We start from the raw sequence: 19,908 nt of genomic DNA on the forward strand, positions 1-19,908 counted from the left end.
TAATAATATGGGCCAAACTATATCATTTCAGGCATAAAGTGGCTGCATGGAAGACATGCAGAAGACGTCACAAAGGGGACAATTATTTGTATGACTTGGGAAAGCAAAAGAAGAAAGGGCCAAGTGGGAAAAAGTACAAAAAAATGGAGTTCAGGGAGGCAGACAGGACCTAAATTGTTCAAAGCGTTTAAAAATGAAGCATTATTGAGACCATTTACTGTACTCTGCTATGTAACTATCTGTTGTACCTGGATTTCAAATAAAATAAACTAACCTAGCCTCTTCTAGTACGATAGTCTTTAAAAGGTTTTGAAAGTTATTAAAAGAGATGTGGTAGTTTTCAAAGATATTTTACTGCAGCAGATAAAATAACATTCAGTTCAAAACAGACCATAATCCCCTAAATAAATCAAAGTCAGCATGACAGGAGATAAAAACAGACCCATTCCACAGAACCTAAACTTAATTCCATTCAAACTTAGCTGCCAGAATTCAAAATGTCTTAGAAAATCTGTTACTGAATGCAGTTTTCTGTGTAATACCACTAGACTGAGTTTCTCACTCTGTATTAGGTACATATATGCCATTATCCTATACACTACATTGTACTATATAAATGTCCAATAATCAGGAAACTAAACAAAGCCTTTGCTTTTAGCACCCTATTTATGGGAAAACCAATTTGCCCTCATGTGCGATGCACCTCCCACATTAACTTTATTCCCTCTTTAGCACTTGAAAACAGTACAGCAGAAAGTGCCTTTTTCAAGCAGAGCTTTTAAAATGAGAAATGCTACTATGGATAAATAAGCAGCAGTACTATAATATTTCAAATCTACAAGTAAATACATTACAACACACACCGAGTCCTCCTTAAAATTAGGGGAAATTTATAGAAGTAAATACGAGAGCTAATTCTTCAGTGCGCACACATACCCTTTCTGCCCTAGACGTATGACTTTAAGGTCAGTTCCATATTTATTCTTTATCCATTTAATTCCCTGTTGCTGGGGATCTATCATCAGAGGCCAGCGCTCACAGTTTGTTAGAATAGTGGCATTTTCTGTTGACATTCTATCACCGGGCAGTCCTTCGTTATTCCATGCTGCAATCGTAGCATCATCAGTCAACATGGCAATCAGGTCCAGGCCTTCAGTTATTGGAATAGAAACCTTTGAATCAGAGTGAAATATAATAATCCAGCAAGGTTGTAAAGTAGCAAGACAAGACGCAGTGTGATGTACAAAATAATAGGAGCCAATGTAATTAGAGATTTATTATATATATAAAGAAAGTAAGTCTCCTGTGGACTATGAGATGCCAAAATAAACAGTATATATAATGCAAAGCAGATAATCCTATAGTTTACCGTGGTACTTTTTAAATGATGTTTTCTTTTCATTCTAGAAACTTCATAAATATTTTCTTTAGGATTTATTAAATCAAGTAAACAGCATATGTGTATATAGTCTGCAGTGTATATAGCTTTTAACACTTAAAGAGGAGGACAAATTCAGCGCTCATGAATGGCATTGAACTGGTAATTCTGGAGAATAAAGCTCATTCTTTACAGAAAAGGTACACAATATGGATAGCAGCATAACAGGCTTCTTGCACCACTTTGCTAATGTGCTTCAGCTATGTGATAAAGAGGTCACCTACATAAATCACAGGATAGGGCAATCTCCATTGCTATTGCTTCTCCGCAAAGACGGCCAAAATCTCACCAATTAGAGCCAACTGACTGGGAACTGCACTGCCACCTCCAACTCATTTCACACAAGCCAAAGAGCCATCAGATAGTCATACTTATCCTAAGTGTTATCATGCTTCTGTGTGGTTTAAAAGAAATGAAAATCTTAAGTCGTGAAGCATGAAGGTAGGGGGATGGAGATGCACATGCAAGAGGGGAAGAATTTAAAAAAAAAGCAAGTGTTTTAAGGAAATAGGTAGTATACTCTATGGGTCTGAGGACTGATAATGGGATACCGGAACTTTCCTCTCTAAGAGTGAAATATTGGCAAAACTCCCATTGATTTCAATAGTGTGAGGATTTCACCCTAGGTTTTTATTTCTGGAAAGTAGCAGCTGGAACTGAATTCCAAAACTTAACACTGTTTTGGGGAAGGGGGACAAATTATTCCTCCCCACCCAACACACACACATGCACACGAGTCTAAGTATTGAATTAATGTTTACAGGAAATGATGTTTTATGGTCAACCAGATTTGCACAATCTGTAGCACTAAAAGGAATGTACCATATCATAGAAATGTAGGATTGGAAGGGATCTTGAGAGTTCATCTAGTCCAGTTCTCTGCACTGAGGCAAGACTAAGTGTTTTCTAAGCCATCCCTGCCAGATGCTTATTTATACTGTTCTTAAAAACCTTCAGTGATGGAGACTCCACAACTTCCCTAAGTAATTAGTTCCAGTGCTTAACTACCCTTACAGTTAGGGAATTTTTCCTAATGTCTAATCTAAATCTCCCTGGCTGCAATTTAAACCCATTACTTCTTGTCCTGTCCTCAGCGGCTAAGGAGAACAATTTATCACCTGCCTTTATATAACAAACTTTCACATACTTGAAGACTGTTCTGTCCCCCTTCAGTCTTCTCTTCTCCAGACAAAACAAACCCTTCCCCCCCCCAATCTTTCCTTCACAGGACATGTTTTCTCGATCTTTAATGATGTTTGTTGCTCTCCTCTGGACTGTCTCCAATTTGTACACATCTTCCCCAGAACTGGACACAGTACCCCAGAATGATGTTCACTTTTTTTTGCAACAGTGTTACACTGTTGACTGAGATTCAGTTTATGATCCACTGTAACCCCCAAATCCTTTTCTGCAGTACTCCTTCCCAGGCAGTCATTTCCCATTTTTTATTTGTGCAATTTGATTATTCCTTCCTAAGTGTAGTACTTTGCATTTCTCCTTACTGAATTTCAACCTATTTACTTCAAACCATTTCTCCAGTTTGTCAAGTTTTTGAATACTAATCCTGCCCTCCAAAGAGCTTGTAACCCCTCCCCGCTTAGTATCATCCAAACACTTTATAAGTATACTCGCTATGCCATTATCCAAATCATTGTTGCAGACACTGAATAGAACCAGACTCAGGACAGATTCATGCAGTACCCCACTTGATATGCCCTTCCAACTTGACTGTGAACCCTTCATAACTACTCTCTGAGTACAGTTTTCCAACCTGTTGTGCATCCACCTTGCAGTAGGTTTGTCTAGGCTATATTTCCCTAGTTTGTTTATGAGAGGGTCATGTGAGAGAGTATCAAAAGCTTTACTAAAGTCGAGATATATCACATCTGCTGCTTCCCCCTAACCACAAGGTTTGTTACCCTGTCAAAGAAGAATATTAGGTTGGTTTGACATGATTTGTTCTTGATAAATACATGTTGAATGTTACTTATCACTTTATTATCTTCTAGGTGTTTACAAATTGATTGGTTATTTGCTCCATTATCTTTCTGGGTACCAAAGTTAAACTGACTATAATTCTCTAGGTTATTTTTATTCCCCAATTTAAATGAGATAGATTAGATAATCTCCAGTTTAGTTGCTGTGGCAACAATTTTGTTGTTGGGTAAGACTATTACTGAACTATGTCAAGGGATGTATTTCTTTAACATTGCCTAAACCCTGATTCTAATCACACAGCCATCCATTTCATGAAGTAAAACATGACAAATAGTATAGTCAGTTTCAAGCATTGAAATAAATTTGTTTGGAAGCAGACATAGCATTGTGGTGGTGATGGTGGTTTGTTCTTACAAAGCAAGGTATTATTTTAATATGTAACTTTATCTAGTGTCCCAAACCTGTACAAAACTAAGACTGCATCACTGTAGCTTCTACTTTTCATAAAGAAGAGCTTTTAGCTAGCACGTGGTGTTTTTAAAACAAGTAATTAACCACATTTCTCTCTCTGCATGGGGAACATGTCAAAACTGAGACAATCAATCTTGGCAATTGCCACTCAGTAAAAGAGCTGATTTGACTAGCAATACCAGTATTTAGAGAGTGTATTAGAGAAATTATTATTATTAATTTAAGATAGTGATCACAATGTGCTAAGAGTTAAGGGTAGTCCCTTCTCCAGGGAGCATACAGTCTAAAGACTAAGAAGTACGGAGAGTCGGGGGGCAAGGAATAACAATAGGTAATTTACATAGAAGTTACCTAAAGGCTGCAAGGCAGAAATGGGTCCTGCAGAAAAGATCAGGAAGGTCATATTGGTCACAGAGGTGATTGTGTGAGAATCTGACAAACAAATGGATGAGGGAAGAAGGATGGTCCAGTTGATACAGCACTGGACTTGGTGAACTCAGGAGACCTGGACTAAATTCAGTTTAGCCACATACTTCTCGTGTGGCCTTGGGCACACCAGTTAACCAACCCTTTTGCGTCAGCTCCCCATTTGAAAATAGGGACGATAATACTTCCTTTCTTCCCAGGGCTGTTTTGAGGATAAAATACAGTAATAATTGGGAGGTGCTGAAATGTTACAGTGATGAGGACTGTACGAGTAGATTACGAAATACACAGAGGTTGGGAGCATTCACTCACAGAGCAGAAGGGTTGCGGGGGGAAGGTAACACAAAACTTCACAAGGGAGTGGGCAGAGTGACTGAGTTTTGAAATTGGTGACAAGAAGCTTAAATTTGATATATTGAATGGAAAGCCAATAGATGGATTCAAAGAAGTTACATAGTACATGTCATGTTATAGTGTTACATGATAAAATCAACAGGCAAGAGAAATTAGTTTAGTGGCTGCATTTTGAATTGATGGGTGTGTTCGGGAGGTCAGAGAGGAGGATGTTGCAATAATCAATATAATGAAAGCCATTTCAAAATTCTCCTGGAATCTGAAAGTTAAATGGAATTTGATCTTTACACATCCCTATCAACAACAAATGCTATTGCACTGGAGTAGTGGAGGACATAATTTGGCCTACAGAATGAAGATGTGTAAAAGGGAAAGAAACTCACTTGGCATTCAGACTCGAAGTAGAGTTTGCAAGCCTTACAGTTAGAGAAAACAATATTTTACTTGTACTCTGAGAAAATCCAATACAAAGCCATTGAAAGACAAACACTGAGCTCCACAAAGACATTTTATAGTCAACTTTTAAAAGCAGAATTGTACTTTTACATTCTGAACTACAGAGAAGCTAATGGACCTGAGCTTCCAGTATGGGCCACCATTTTGTACAATAAGTTTTACCTTTTGTGATTTAAGGAAAGGAATCCACATATGTTCCACCAGTTCCTGACGATATTGTTTTGTAAAAGATCCAACGTAGGACACAAAAGCCGCCATTAACAGGACATCACCACACAGTGTCTTTTCTTGAGCTTCAAAACGTTTAATAGACTGTCTCCAACGAATTTTTTCAGCCTAAAGTACAAAATTATAACATTTCATGGACAGATATATTATTAACTGCCTCTTTAAACTCAGAGTTGGGAGAAGAGTCAACCTCAAAATAACTTAAAAATGTATAGAAGCACAATAATTTGGTGTAAGGAAATGCACAATATCAGTGATGGATGTGTGACTCCATATGATTTTGTGAAAATATGCTAATGAGAGTGAATATAATGTAACTGGAATATGCTTCATGCAAAAGGTCTCTTGTATGGTATCATTACAAAGCTTATAATCTACTGAGTGTGGTCATCCTATTTGTATAAATGTATCATTCTTGTACCTGAAACTAGAAATATGAAATATAACTCTGAGGTCCTACTGTAATTATACAAAGTGTGGGCCATTAATGCTGGTTTGGAATCTTGATGACTCCCATCAACTAGGACAATTGGTTGTAAATGGTTCTGTTTATTTGCAAGCCTTCCTGTGCGTCAGGCCAGGAAGGATGAAGGCTTGGGGTCTCACAGGACAGTGACCATGTCAGCTGGTACTGGAATCCATCTTAAACTGGGTGCTTTTCCATTTAGAAGGAGGGGTGGGGACCCAGAGAGACAAAAGATTCCCACCTTATGCCAAAGCTATAAAAGGGGGTGGAACAGAACAAAGGGCGTTCCAGTCATAAGAAATCCCCTAGTTATCACCTGAACTAGGGCTACCAAGAACTGTACCAGGGGAAAGGATTGGGCTCAGACTAGGAAGGAGTCCAGTCTGTGAAAGAAGCTTATTGGAACATCTCTGAGGGTGAGATTTTATCTGTAATCAGTTTCTTAATGTATTAAGTTTAGACTTGCATGTTTTGTTTTATTTTGCTCGGTAACTTACTTTGTTCTGTCTGTTATTACTTGAAAGCACTTAAATCCTACTTTTTACACTTAATAAAATCACTTTTGCTTATTAATTAGCCCAGAGTAAGTAAGTAATATCTGGGGGAGCAAATAGCTGTGCATCTCTCTCTAATCAGTGCTTTGAGGGCGGACAATTTATGAGTTTACCCTGTATAAGCTTATACAGAGTAAAACGGATTCATTTGGGGTTTGGATCCCATTGGGAGCTGGGTGTCTGGGTGCTGGATACAGGAGCACTTCTTAAGCTGTTTTGAGTTAAGTCTGCAGCTTTGGGGTGCGTGGTTCAGACCCTTGGTCTGTGTTGGAGCAGACTGGTGTGTCTGGCTCAACAAGGCAGGGTTCTAGAGGCCCACACTGGCAGAGAAAAAGGGCTCAGAGGTAGTCTCAGCACCTCAGGTGACAGTCCCAAGGGGGTTTCTGTGATCGAACCCATCACAGGATGAACTTCAAAGATTTAGAGGTTTGGTTCAAAATAACAATCCATATTTTTTGTTTTCAATTTTGTTATAGCCGTGTTGATCCCAGGATATTAAAGAGACAAGGTGGGTGAGGTAAAAGCTTTTATTAGACCAATTTCTCTTGGTGGAGGGGACAAGCTCTTGAGTTTCACAGAGCTCCTCCTCAGGTCTAGAGACAGTAACCAGAATATCACAGCTAAATACAAGGCGGTACAGATTGTTAAGCATAAAGGGTTCACATGTTCTAACAGACCACTTATAAATGAAGTGGGCACTTAACACCTCTGCAGTCATAGGAGGAAAGAGGATTAATAGGTAGCAAAGTGTGTTACAAATTGTTGCAATGACCCATAAAACCAGGGTCTCTGTTATGTCCATGATTTTTAGTGTCTAACAGAGTTATGAATTTAAGTTCTCAGGCACATCTCTTGAAGGTGTTGCACCGGTTTCCTTTCAGGAAAAGGACTGAGAAGTCAGATATGGAATGATCATTTTGTGAACAGTGTTCACTCACACGCCATAGGGTGCTTTTGTCTTTTATCATTTTTTGTGAGAATTAATTCGAGAGTATAGGGATAGTCTGGTTTCACCCACATAGTTGTTGGGGCATTTGATGCCCTAGATGAGGTAAATCCCATGCTGGGATAGGAATGTGTAGGACCCATGGATCTTGAAAGGTGTGTTGTGGGAGATGATATAACAGTGGAGGCAAAACACCTATCTGGCTTCAAGATTAAACTCGATAAGTTTATGGAGGAGATGGTATGATGGGATAACATGATTTTGGCAATTAATTGATCTTTAACTATTCATGGTAAATAGGCCCAATGGCCTGTGATGGGATGTTAGATGGGGTGGGATCTGAGTTACTATAGAGAATTCTTTCCTGGGTATCTGGCTGGTGAATCTTGCCCACATGCTCAGGGTTCAGCTGATCGCCATATTTGGGGTCTGGAAGGAATTTTCCTCCAGGACAGATTGAAGAGGCCCTGGGGGTTTTTCGCATTCCTCTGTAGCATGGGGCACGGGGTCACTTGCTGGAGGATTCTCTGCACCTTGAAGTCTTTAAACCATGATTTGAGGACTTCAATAGCTCAAACATAGGTGAAGTGTTTATTGCAGGAGTGGGTGGGTGAGATTCTGTGGCCTGCATTGTGCAGGAAGTCAGACTACATGATCATAATGGTCCCTTCTGACCTTAATATCTATGAGTCTATGAGTCCAGATATGGCTGCAGGTTTTGCATCTGTTGTTCTGGAAGGGTCTGGTGCTGTTTTGGGTTTGTGTGTCCTGGTCTGAGGGGACCTTGCTTCTGATAATGAGTTTGGCAAGGTTGGTGGGTTGTGTTTGAAGGCCAGAAAAGGAGGCTTGGAAAAGATCTTTTTCAGTATGCGGTCCCCATTGAGTATGGATTGTATTTAATGGATGGAATTCTGTATGCTTTGAGTGGTACATGACAACTTGGGGTGTGTGGACAGTGGTTTGTTGTTTTTTTTAAACTGTGTTGAAGCAGTTTCTCTCGAGGTATTTGGGTGGCCCATTCCATAATGCAATCTACTTTTGTGGTGGAGTGTCCTTATCTGGTGAAGGCAGTTTTAAGAGTGTTAACATGTGTATTCTGGAAATTTTCTTTGGAGCATATTCTGTGACATCTGTGATCCTGGCTGTAGATAACAGATTTCTTGATGGGATGCCTACTGTAGAGATAAGCTTGGTGATCCATGGGTTTCTTGTATATAGCTGTCTGTTGGGTTCTATTTTTGAGGTGGATTGTGGTGTCCAGGAACATGACAGTGAGGGAATGCTCTAGAGAGAATTTGATGGATGGGTGGTGGTTGCTGAAGTTGTGGTGGAAATCTCTGAGGGAATTTAGGTCATCTGTCCAGAAGATGAAAATATCATCAGTGTATCTCAGGTATACCATACATTTCACATTGCATTTTAAAAAAATTCTTCCTTGAGGTGGCCCATGAAGAGGCTGGCATACTGGAGATTTATCCTGGTACTCTTTGCTGTTCCCATGTTTTAAGCAAAGTGTTTGTTGTTAAATGTAGAGTTGTTGTAGGTGAGGGTGAAATGGATGAGTTTGGTGATGTGTTTGCAATGGATATCAGAGTGTTATTCATTGTCTTGTAGACATTTAATGTCATGGCGAGGGATGTTGGTGTATAGGAAGGTGACATCCATGGTGACAAGAATGGCGTTCTGAGGGAGGTTAACAGTGAACTCACACAAATGATAAAAGACAAAAACACTCTTACCTGTGGGTGACAACTTTTCACAGAGTATATTTCACTCCATATATGACCTATCAGTCCTTGTCCTCAAAGGAAACCTGCACAACACCTTCAAAAGATGTGCCTGGACACTTACATTCCTAACTCTGCTGGACACTAAAAATCATGGACTTAACCATCACTGGTTTTATCATTACAACAATTTGTAACACACTCCACTGCCTATTAACCCTCCATCATCCCACGACTGCAGAGGGGTTAAGTGCCCACTTCATTTATAAGTGTTCTCTTAGAACATGTGAGCCCTTTATGCTTAACAATCTGCCCCACTTTGTATTTAGCTACGACACCCTGGTTACCTTCTCCAGACCTCAGGAAGAGCTCTGTGAAGCTCAAAAACTTGTCCCCTCCACCAGCAGAAGTTGGTCTAATAAATATTATCTCACCCACCTTGTCTCTCTCATACTTTTTTGTGGCTATTGGCAACTTGTGAGTCTGCAACATTAGGATGGAATTATTGAAAAAATATGCTTGCTTGGTTTTTTTGTCTCTCTCTTTCACCACATTTCCAGTAATTTTTGCTTCTGGTTGGGCCACGTATACTCTGATAATAAGGTTTCATGTGGTATTTCATTGCTTCTGGCCAGAAATGAAGAATAATAAGGGGAAAAAGTCAACTGTTTGACCCTCAACAAAAACAACAATTTTTGTTCAAGTTTTGGTTAAAGAAGTTTCATACTTATTTTGTCTTGCTTGACTCACCCATCATGAGTCATGGAGATTTTACTGAATGATTTGGGATCATAAACTCTTTTTCTCCAACTTCACTGTATTTGTTGGAAAACATTATAATGAGGGCCAGATACTTGAAAGGAATAGCTAGGGGAAAAATCTGAATATTTTAAACATGACTAGCTAAGAGACTGACTTTCTCCTCATGGGATACCACCAAAGATGCAATCAGCTGAAGTACTCACACTAACAACTTAATGGTTTGTAAAGGAGAAGGGCTGGTGGTAGGGCATTCACAATAAGAGGTTCTTTGACTTCGGATCTTGCTCTACTCCATGTTCTTATTTTTGCAGCGTCTGGATTTCTGCAAAGCACATCTTTTTTTCAGTCCCACATTTTGGGATGTTTTGGAGAGATCTTGTGCAGTTAGTGTCGGGGGGTTATTATTAGGAGAAGTATAGGCAATTGTTATTTTACCCTAAGTGGCTTATGCAGACAGTTTTTTGTGTATTTAAATGCTGTTAAAGCATCTAGAGCCACTGGAATAGGCACTTTAAATACATCAAAATAAATATTTTTTAAAATAGATTTTAAAAATTGGCTCTATCTGCTTTCCAATCAAAATGTATAACACATTATAAAAATGTATTTTAAAGCATTTGGCATGCTGTCCCTGATACTGTTCTGTGTATGGAATTCCCATTGAGGGAACTGGCAGCAGCATCGGGTCCCAAAGGTTACTGAAAGCATAGATTTGGCCTAAATTCTGAAAGATGTTCAGTAACTACTTTTGTATATTATGATTAAGGATATTAATATGGAAAATTAAAGAATATTTTCAACATATAGAGATGGAGGTAAATACATGTATTTCATTGTGGCAGAATTCTGAATGACAAAGATATATCCTGTAAAATATTAGACACTGCTATACATTTATGTACTTTTTTGTAGATCTGAAATATCTGTACAAATACATTCATAGGAATATTTCTGCCTCTCTCAGGAATATCAGTGGCACTAGTGAGGTGGCCATATGTTATTCTGAAACATGTTTACCTGCATGAAAGGCATCCGATGAAGTGAGCTGTAGCTCACGAAAGCTTATGCTCAAATAAATTGGTTAATCTCTAAGGTGCCACAAGTACTCCTTTTCTTTTAGCAGATATCCAGGAGACCTCAAAAGATTATCCCACAATGAGCAAACAGACCCCATGCAGCAGTTGCCAGCATGAGTGCAGGGAAGCACATTGCAGGGAAGCACAACTTGATAAGGGCTCTCCCCACCGCCTCCAACATAAAATTTAATTTTGTTGACTGAAGAAAACTAGAAAAAATACACAATACATGTCGTTTTCTAGTTTTTCAGTCCCTTTCATGGTGTGATCAACACAAGCGACAGTGATAGTCACACTACAGAAAAGTAACATATTTCAAATTAATCATTTCACTGTGTATGAACAAGACTCCCAAAAAGACAAATTCCAAAACCTCTGCTTTAACATGTGTCCTGCTCCTGGAGGAATTCTGTGCCACTGCACATGCACAGAAATTATACCCCCTGCAGATTTTTTTTACTTCCCTGTAGAAAAATGACTTTCTGATGGGGAAGCAAAGGAAAGCCACAAGAGCAGTCATGTGACCCTCCCCAGCAGTATTTTTGGGTGCCCAGGACAGCCGGCAGAGAGGTAAATCGCTGTGGGACAGGGGACACGAATGGGGAGGACCTGGCTGGTGGCTCCTATACTGCGCCGGGCTCAGCTGCTAGCTCCGTCTGGGCTGGGGAGGATGAGACTTCCTCTTCCTTGCACAGCATCAGACTCACCCCTAGATTTCTCCCCCAGCTGCAGGAAGCTCTGCAAAGTCCCCCACCCCCAATTACCTGTGCCCATCACTCCTCAGATGCAGGGGAGGGATCCCTGTACAGGGAGCTGTTCCCCCATCCACCCAATCCCCATGGATCCAGACCCCCTCATATCCAGACCCTCCTGCCGAGCCTCACCCCCGCATTCGGAACCCCCGATGAGCCCCACTCCCCCTGCACTTGGATCACCTGACAAGCCACCCACACCCGGATCCCCACTCCACCAAGCCCCAACCAGATGCACCTAGATCCCCACCTCACTGAGCCCCACTCCCCCAGCATCTGGAACCCCCCCCCCACCCCCAGACCCCTTCTGCTTAGCCCCAACCACCTTCACCTGGCCCCCACAGCAGACTCCCATTACAGTTGCACCCGGAACCCCCTAACAAGCCCCTGTGCATCCAGATCCCTCCTGCACCTGGATCCCCCACTGAGCCGCTTGTACCCAGATTGCCCCACACATAACCCTCTCAACCCACACCTGGATCTCCTCACACTAAGCCCCTTCACACTTGGATACTGCCTTGCTGAGCCTGCCTGCCCACACCTGGTGCACCTGGTACAGAGGAGAAGGGCCCTGGGGTGTTTCTGGGGCAGTCCCAGTCCTTGCGCTGTGTCAGGGTTGTGTGCAGCCTCACTGCTTAGTCTGTGTCCCTTAGCGGGAGAGGGGATCTGCACAGTGATCTCCCACCTCTGGGCAGCCAGTGGCCTGCGCTCCCCAATGCCATGCTGGAGCCTCCACATTTATTTGACAAATACAATTTGTAGAATTTTAAACTATTGTGCACAGAATGCCCTCAGGAGTAACAATGTGCATCCCAATTATCCACAAAGATAACAGAAGTATCTTTACCCAAACCACAATTCTTAATTGTGTGAGCATTTAAGCCTCCCGGTGCAAACTCATGAAATGCAACTTGATACGTGTGATGGTGCTTAATTTTAAATGTGTTCTCATGCATAAGAGATGTCCAACAAATGGTGAGAGTAAGGACTGTTTTTGTTTAAAGCACTAACAATTACTTCTGTAATCAAGCACCTTCATTTTGAAGTATTTTAGATATCCAGTACTTTTTTTAGACCCTATTAGATTCTTCCTTAAATCATTAACTTAAGTCAACCAGACAATAAATCCATTAATGTACAAGAGGGCTTTTAGATTTATCCATTCTCCTTCCTTGTTGTCACTGGTTGGTAAGTCATAAACAAAGTGCACCCACCTCATCTTCCAAAATAGCTTTGAAATTTGAAGATTTACTAAACATAGAATGATAGTCTATTTAAATCTTCAGTAATTTTACCATACTACCCAAGAACCATAAATCACTAGTGACATTGGCTAACAAGGGTTTAAGAGTTGGAACACGGAGTGTAATAAATTTCCAGACAGTTAAAAATCACTATAATTTTATTCTAATGCATTATAGATTGCCTGTAATGTCATCCTGGCCGGGGTGACCCATTTCTAATTTTGAACAGCTGTTCAGCTTGGGAGTTAGTTAATGATTAAATATAAATTGCCTGATTTATTAGTCTGAATGGCTGAGCTTCCAGGTCAATGCTATATAGACAAAATCATCAGTCTTGATGCTTTCCAGAAGTTAACTGTCTCCTGTTCTAGTCAAAAAGAATTTATTCTCAGAGGAAAAGATGACATTTTGAATGAATCCTTTAAAATATTTTCTCTTATCTTACACAATACTACCACTAAAGAAAACTCTCAGTCTTTGGAAAGAATTTTTTTTCACATTTGAAATAAACCCTTAAAACCAAGTCTTAGTGATTACCACCGGGCATAGACCCATTGAGAACGCAGTAGGATTACACGTGGTAGTGAGTACTTGCAACATCTGGCTAGTGTTGAGAATTTGAGGTTTGTCTTGCTCCAACTAAAAAACTGTTCAATCCCAGCTAATAAGAAAATACACCAGTGATTTCACTGTGCTGTAACAAACAGAGTAATTTTTTTCTTCTTTAAGTGTCTGACAACATGCAAATTAAAATTAACTAGATGACAAAAACTGGTTTGTTTTAATCGCATCAGATGGTTTCAGTAAATTAAAGCGCTCCCATTCTGCTTTTCAAACTGACTTAAATCTCCTTGACCGCAGTCTTCACTGCCTGACTGCAGAAATGCAGTGTTTTGTAGCCCAGAATACTAGAGAGACAAGGCGGGTGAGGTAATATCTTTTATTGGACCAACTTCTATTGGTAAGAGAAACATGCTTTTAAGCTTACACAGAGCTCTTCTTCAGGTGACTTTGAAAGCATGTTTCTCTCACCTATAGAAGTTGGTCCAATAAAAGATATTACCTCACCCACGTTGTCTGCAGAAATGGAGGCATTCCTTGGAAAATAAGTGAGTTGTGTTCTTGCAAGATACGTAAACAAAGACTTTATGAAATGTAACTGAACTAGGACTGTCAAGCAATTAAAAAAATTAATCGCGAATAATGGTGTGATTAATCACACTGTTAAACAATAATAGAATATCATTTATTTAAAATATTTGGATGTTTTCTACATTTTCAAATATATTGATTTCAGTTACAACACAGAATACAAAGTGTACAGTGCTCACTTTATATGTATTTTTAATTACAAGTATTTGCACTGTAAAAAAATAGTATTTTTCGATTCACCTAATACAAGTATTGTAGTGCAATCTCTTTATCATGGAAGTTGAACTTACAAATGTAGAATTATGTACCAAAAACCCTGCATTCAAAAATAAAACAATGTAAAATTTTAGCACCTGCAAGTCCACTCAGTGCTACTTCTTGTTCAGCCAATTGCTCACACAAACAAGTTTGTTTACACTTGCAGGAGATAATGCTGCCCTCTTCTTGTTTACAATGTCACCTGAAAGTGAGAACAGGCATTCTCATGGCACTGTTGGAGCTGGCATCACAAGATATTTATGTGCCAGATGTGCTAAAGATTCATGTGTCCCTTCATGGTTCAACCACCGTTCCAGGGGACATGCGTCCATGCTGATGATGGGTTATTCTTGATAACCATCTAAAGCAGTGTGGACCGATGCATGTTCACTTTCATTTTCTGAATCAGATGCCACCAGCAGAAGGTTGATTTTCTTTTTTGATGGTTCGGGTTCTGTAGTTTCCACATCAGAGTATTGCTCTTTTAAGACATCTGAAAGCATTCTCCACACCTCGTTCCTCTCAGATTTTGGAAGGCACTTCAGATTCTTAAACCTTGGGTTTAGTGCTGTAGCTATCTTTAGAAATCGCACATTGGTACCTTCTTTGTGTTTTGTCATATCTGCAGCCTGAAAGTGTTCTTAAAATGAACAACATGTACTGGGTCACCATCTGAGACTGCTATAACATGAAATATAGGGCAGAATGCAGGTACAACAGCAGGGGACATACAGTTCTCCCCCAAGGAGTTCAGTGACAAATTTAATTAATGCATTATTTTTTTTTTTAACAAGCATCATCAGCATGGAAGCATGTCCGCTGGAATGGTAGCCAAAGCATGAAGGGGCATCTGAATGTTTAGCATATATGGCATGTAAGTACCTTGCAATGCCAGCTACAAAAGTGCCATGCAAACGTCTGTTCTCACTTTCAGGTCACATTGTAAAATAAGAAGCGGGCAGCATTTTCTCCTGTAAATGTAAACAAACTTGTTTGTCTTAGCGATTTGCTGAACAAGAAGTAGGACTGAGTGGACTTGTAGGCGCTGAAGTTTTACATTGTTTTGGTTTTGAGCGCTGTTATGTCACAAAAAAGAAATCTACATTTGTAAGTTGCACTTTCATAACAAAGAGATTGCACTACAGTACTTGTATGAGGTGAATTGAAAAATACTATTTCTTTTGTTATTCATTCTTGTAGTGCAAATATTTGTAATAAAAATAATAAACACTTTGATTTCAATTACAACACAGAATACAATATATATGAAAATGTAGAAAAACATTCAAAATATTTAATAAATTTCAATTGGTATTCTATTGTTTAACAGTGCGATTAAAACTGCAATTAATCATGATTAATTTTTTTGAGTTAATCGTGTGAGTTAACTGCAATTAATCGACAGCCCTAAACTGAACTTTACTATATTTAAAAAAATCTTTTAAAAATACACTGGAAGAACATAGGAATATAAGTGGTATAACCATCTTCCATGTATTTATTATTTTATTATTGTTAATACTAATTTACCAAGAAAGGATGTGTAATAAATTCCACATATTGTGTCAAGACAGCATTATCTGTGTGAGTAATTAGAGAAGCCTTATAGCAACACTATGTCTTACTTGAATGGCTATATAGAAACTGACCATTAAACAGGCATCTGTTTTACTATGATGATATTTGTCTACACATAAAGATAATGGCTACATTGAAAATTATACTATGTTTTTTAATAAAAATGCATTTAGTTCCTATTAAATATGAATAGTTTTGCAACAGCTATATATATATATCTATATCTATCTATCTATCTATATATAAAATCCAACTAGTGTATTCTACTTACTTACAGACTAAGTGCAATGTGGGCGGATGCGATATGACTCAATCCTGACCTAGAGGATTGTTCAGTCTCTCTGCTCATTAACCAGAGGCTGCCCATGCTGTCATAATGTGTTCACAGTTGTGTACAAATGTGGTGACTTAGTTATGGAGACTTTTCTCTGTGGGCCATGCAAACATAACCTAGTGAGGGGCATGTGATTTTTAAAAAAATGCATGACACCTCTGATAGTATTCTCAGACTTTGGTTGCCTATTACCTTACCTTGCCTATTAGGTTGTGTTTGCTTGCTTGTTTTTTTACTGAAGTGATTTACCTGGGAATTTAATATCTTATGCTCTAGAATTTTTTAATGTAATCAAAATAGTTTTCAAAATTAATAATTAAAATATTCCAAATTTTTAATTATTAATTTTGGAAACAGCATTAAGAAAAAAATCTACTTGCCTGAAGTCCCTTGACAAGTCTGTTAGCCAGCTCAATTGTTTTGTTGGTTCGGTTCACATCTTCTTGACATTGGACTTTTTCTGCTATTGCTTTTTCAAATGATGCCGTGAGTCTGCACAGATTGCTATCCAGATCCTGCACAACAGAGTCAGATACGGGTTTTGTAACCTCAGCCATTTTTTCTCTACTTTAATAAATAGTTTACATGTATATAACGACGTTCATTCTGAAGGATGTGAAGTCTTTAAAGCAGGAACTGTGTCTTCCTATATGCCTATGGAGCTCCTGGCAGATTTTGTGTGCTGCGCGCACACACACACACACACACACACGCACAAATTCCAGAGTTTCTTATTAAGCATACTTTGACAGACATAATGAAGAGTACACTGGACCACAGGGATAGGTGGGGAAAGTCTGAAGTTACTTTGTTTTAAAAGGAATCAGGTTTCTGCTTTAATATGACGAGGATGAGTATTATGGTAAGGCCTAAAGGTCCCAACCAAGATTGGGACCCCATTGTACTGGACACCGTACAAAACACATAGCAAGAAATAATCCCTGCTCCAAAGAGCTTACAATGTAAACAGACAGCAAAAAGATGACGGACAGAAATTGTAATCATCCCCATTTTACAGAAGGACATCAGGGCACAAGGACATCAAGTGACTTGCCCCATGTCACACAGGAAGTCTGTAGTGGATACAGGAAGGGAATACAGATCTCAAGTCCAGTCCAGGGCTTTAACCAAAAGACCATCGTGATTCTTCCTCTCTGCTCATTGTTATACATGAGAATCCTAGGTCTCTTCTAACCTGGAAGATTCTATGGTTAACTGAAGAACCAGTAGTATCACAAGAGACTGAAAGGTGGGGAAAGGATTTTTAGACAAGAATGTTTAAAATTATTTCTATTCATCCCTCTTTAACTGAAACATCTGAGAAACACGGAGAATTTGTTTTATTAATTATTATTATTAAAGATTAGTCAGCCCAACTCTTCCATTAAAGCTTAAGAAAGCTCTCAATAATCCTTGAAAGTTTCCAACAAGACCAAAAAGCTAGGAAAGACCCTACATTTCCCCTACTTCTACAACCAAAAATTAAAAGCCACCTTCTGTTTATGACTAAGGCTGTGAGTCTTTCACGAAGGTCACAGATTCTGTGACTTTCCAGGACCTCCGTGACATCCACTGCTGCAGCGGCTGACCCCAGGGCTGCCCAAGCAGCTAGGGTGACCCTGGGGCCAGCCACACGGGCCGCTGCTTGGGTGGCTCAGGCAGCTGGTCCCGGGAGCTGCTGTGGAACAGCGGTCTGGGAGCAGCAGCGGTGCCCCGGGCCGCCTCCCCCTGTAGGAGGAGCAGCAATGGTGCCCTGGGCTGCTGCCCCCTGGAGCAGCAGCAATGGCCAGAGCACCCCCACTCCCAACCTCCCACAGAACAGCAGCATCTGCTGGAGCGCCTTCCTTCCTCCAGCACCTAAGATTTAGCTTGGGGTATTCTTAGTCATGGACAGGTCACTGGCTGTGACTTTTTGTTTATTGCCCGTGACCTGTCCATGACTTATACTAAAAATACCCGTGACTAAATCGTAGCCTTGTTTATGACAAAAAATCAAACAAGGACACACACATTCGCCTCCCTTCACAGGTCACCTTTAACAATCATTAATAGAAGGTAGACAAAAAAGTCCAATGTATTGATCATAGATTTAGTTTCTCCATCGCCCAGGCATCCTCCCCCTTATACTTCCAAAGGGAAATTAATGCTTCCTAGCACAGCAAAAAAATAAAAAATAAATGAGTGAAGAAACATGAAAGAAAGATGGCACCAAAGTCAGATGCTTGAGTGACAGACATGTCGTCATGTAAGATTTAACAAAAAGGTAACCAGTTGGAAAGTCTCATTTTTGCACATGAACATCCAGGTGAGGCACTGCAAGAACACAATAAAAAAGACTTTTGAAAGAAAGTAGTTGCAGAGAGGTCTTCTGAAGCCATTTTGCTGTCCCAAGGCAGTTTCAGAAACTGCTTAGCTAACTTCTGCCTTGCACAAAAATAACTCCATCTCAGAGGTACTAAGAGAAGAGCTACCAAGAAGCAAAGAGTACACAGTTCCACAACAGAATGATTTCCTGGGAAGAAATGTTTTAGACTATAATTACCAAGATCAGTAGTTTGGATAGGCAAATCCATGGGAATGAAAACAGACAATCAGGAAAATTTCAAAGAATTCAAACAGTACAATGAGAGCAATAAAATGTTGGAAAGAAGGGAACAGCTGGAATGCCAGGTTAGATCTTGATATGTAAAGGTGATTTGTATTGGCTCCCTCATTACCCACAAGATTTCTATTTTGCTTATAGAGGTGTTTATGATGATGATTTTAAACCTGAAAGTTAAAGATGACCCATTTTGTGTGACAAAATCCTCTGAGGGCTTCCAAAGGGACACTTGAAAAAGATGGAATGTTAACTGTGATCCTACCAGATTTAATGGACTGAGTGAGTCTTGAATGTTGCAAATAGTAAGAAGAGTCTAACATACAAAGCTAAAAAAGTTTTACTTTCATAACTGTGGAGAATGATGGAGATATCTGTATTATCTTTTATGAATACCATATGTATCTCAAAAAAAGAAAAAAGGAAAAGGAGTACTTGTGGCACCTTAGAGACTAACCAGTTTATTTGAGCATGAGCTTTCGTGAGCTACAGCTCACTTCATCGGATCCGATGAAGTGAGCTGTAGCTCACGAAAGCTCATGCTCAAATAAACTGGTTAGTCTCTAAGGTGCCACAAGTACTCCTTTTCTTTTTTCTTTTTACGAATACAGACTAACACGGCTGTTACTCTGAAATATGTATCTCAGTTTACCTGCTTGATATTATCCTGCCTGACTGCATAGAGTCCAATCAAAGGAGACTGTTGGGGGGAACAAATAGGAAGCAAAACAATAACAAAGATAAGGTACCCCACTAGTGAGAATACAAAGGGTCCTCATGGAAACAATGCAGGAGCTATTTATTGGGGAATGCCCACCTGCCTGGTTCCAGTCAGACCAGGTTAATTTTTCCCAAGCCTCGGATCAAAGTGGCACTAAACCATTAAAGACACAATGGCCCAAGGAAGCAACACTGTGTTAAACTGTTTCAATACAACACAAAGAGGGGAGACTATCTAGAAAAGACATTATAATGTTTCAATTAGTACTAAATAGCGGATGCTCTTAATGATTTTAGTAATAAAATAAAAACAATAGAAATTTTCAACTATTATATTATGACATCAGTAGTAGCACTGCATAATATGACATGTCATGAAGGAATACAAAAAGAAAAAGAAAAAAGATATGAAATATAAAAATTCCAAAA

General features: G+C 39.5%; 1 protein-coding gene across 1 annotated transcript in view; it reads right to left on the minus strand.

Annotated features, from left to right (window-relative positions):
- Positions 1-19,908, minus strand: part of DNAH11 (dynein axonemal heavy chain 11) — a 276,304-nt gene that overhangs the window by 49,749 nt on the left and 206,647 nt on the right. Inside the window, 3 exon segments of the mRNA XM_074945797.1 lie at positions 937-1,172; positions 5,246-5,419; positions 16,541-16,675. Of these exon segments, the coding sequence (XP_074801898.1) occupies positions 937-1,172; positions 5,246-5,419; positions 16,541-16,675 (545 nt within the window).

Source organism: Natator depressus, chromosome 2, assembly GCF_965152275.1.
Source record: "Natator depressus isolate rNatDep1 chromosome 2, rNatDep2.hap1, whole genome shotgun sequence".
In the NCBI taxonomy this organism is placed as follows: domain Eukaryota; kingdom Metazoa; phylum Chordata; order Testudines; family Cheloniidae; genus Natator; species Natator depressus.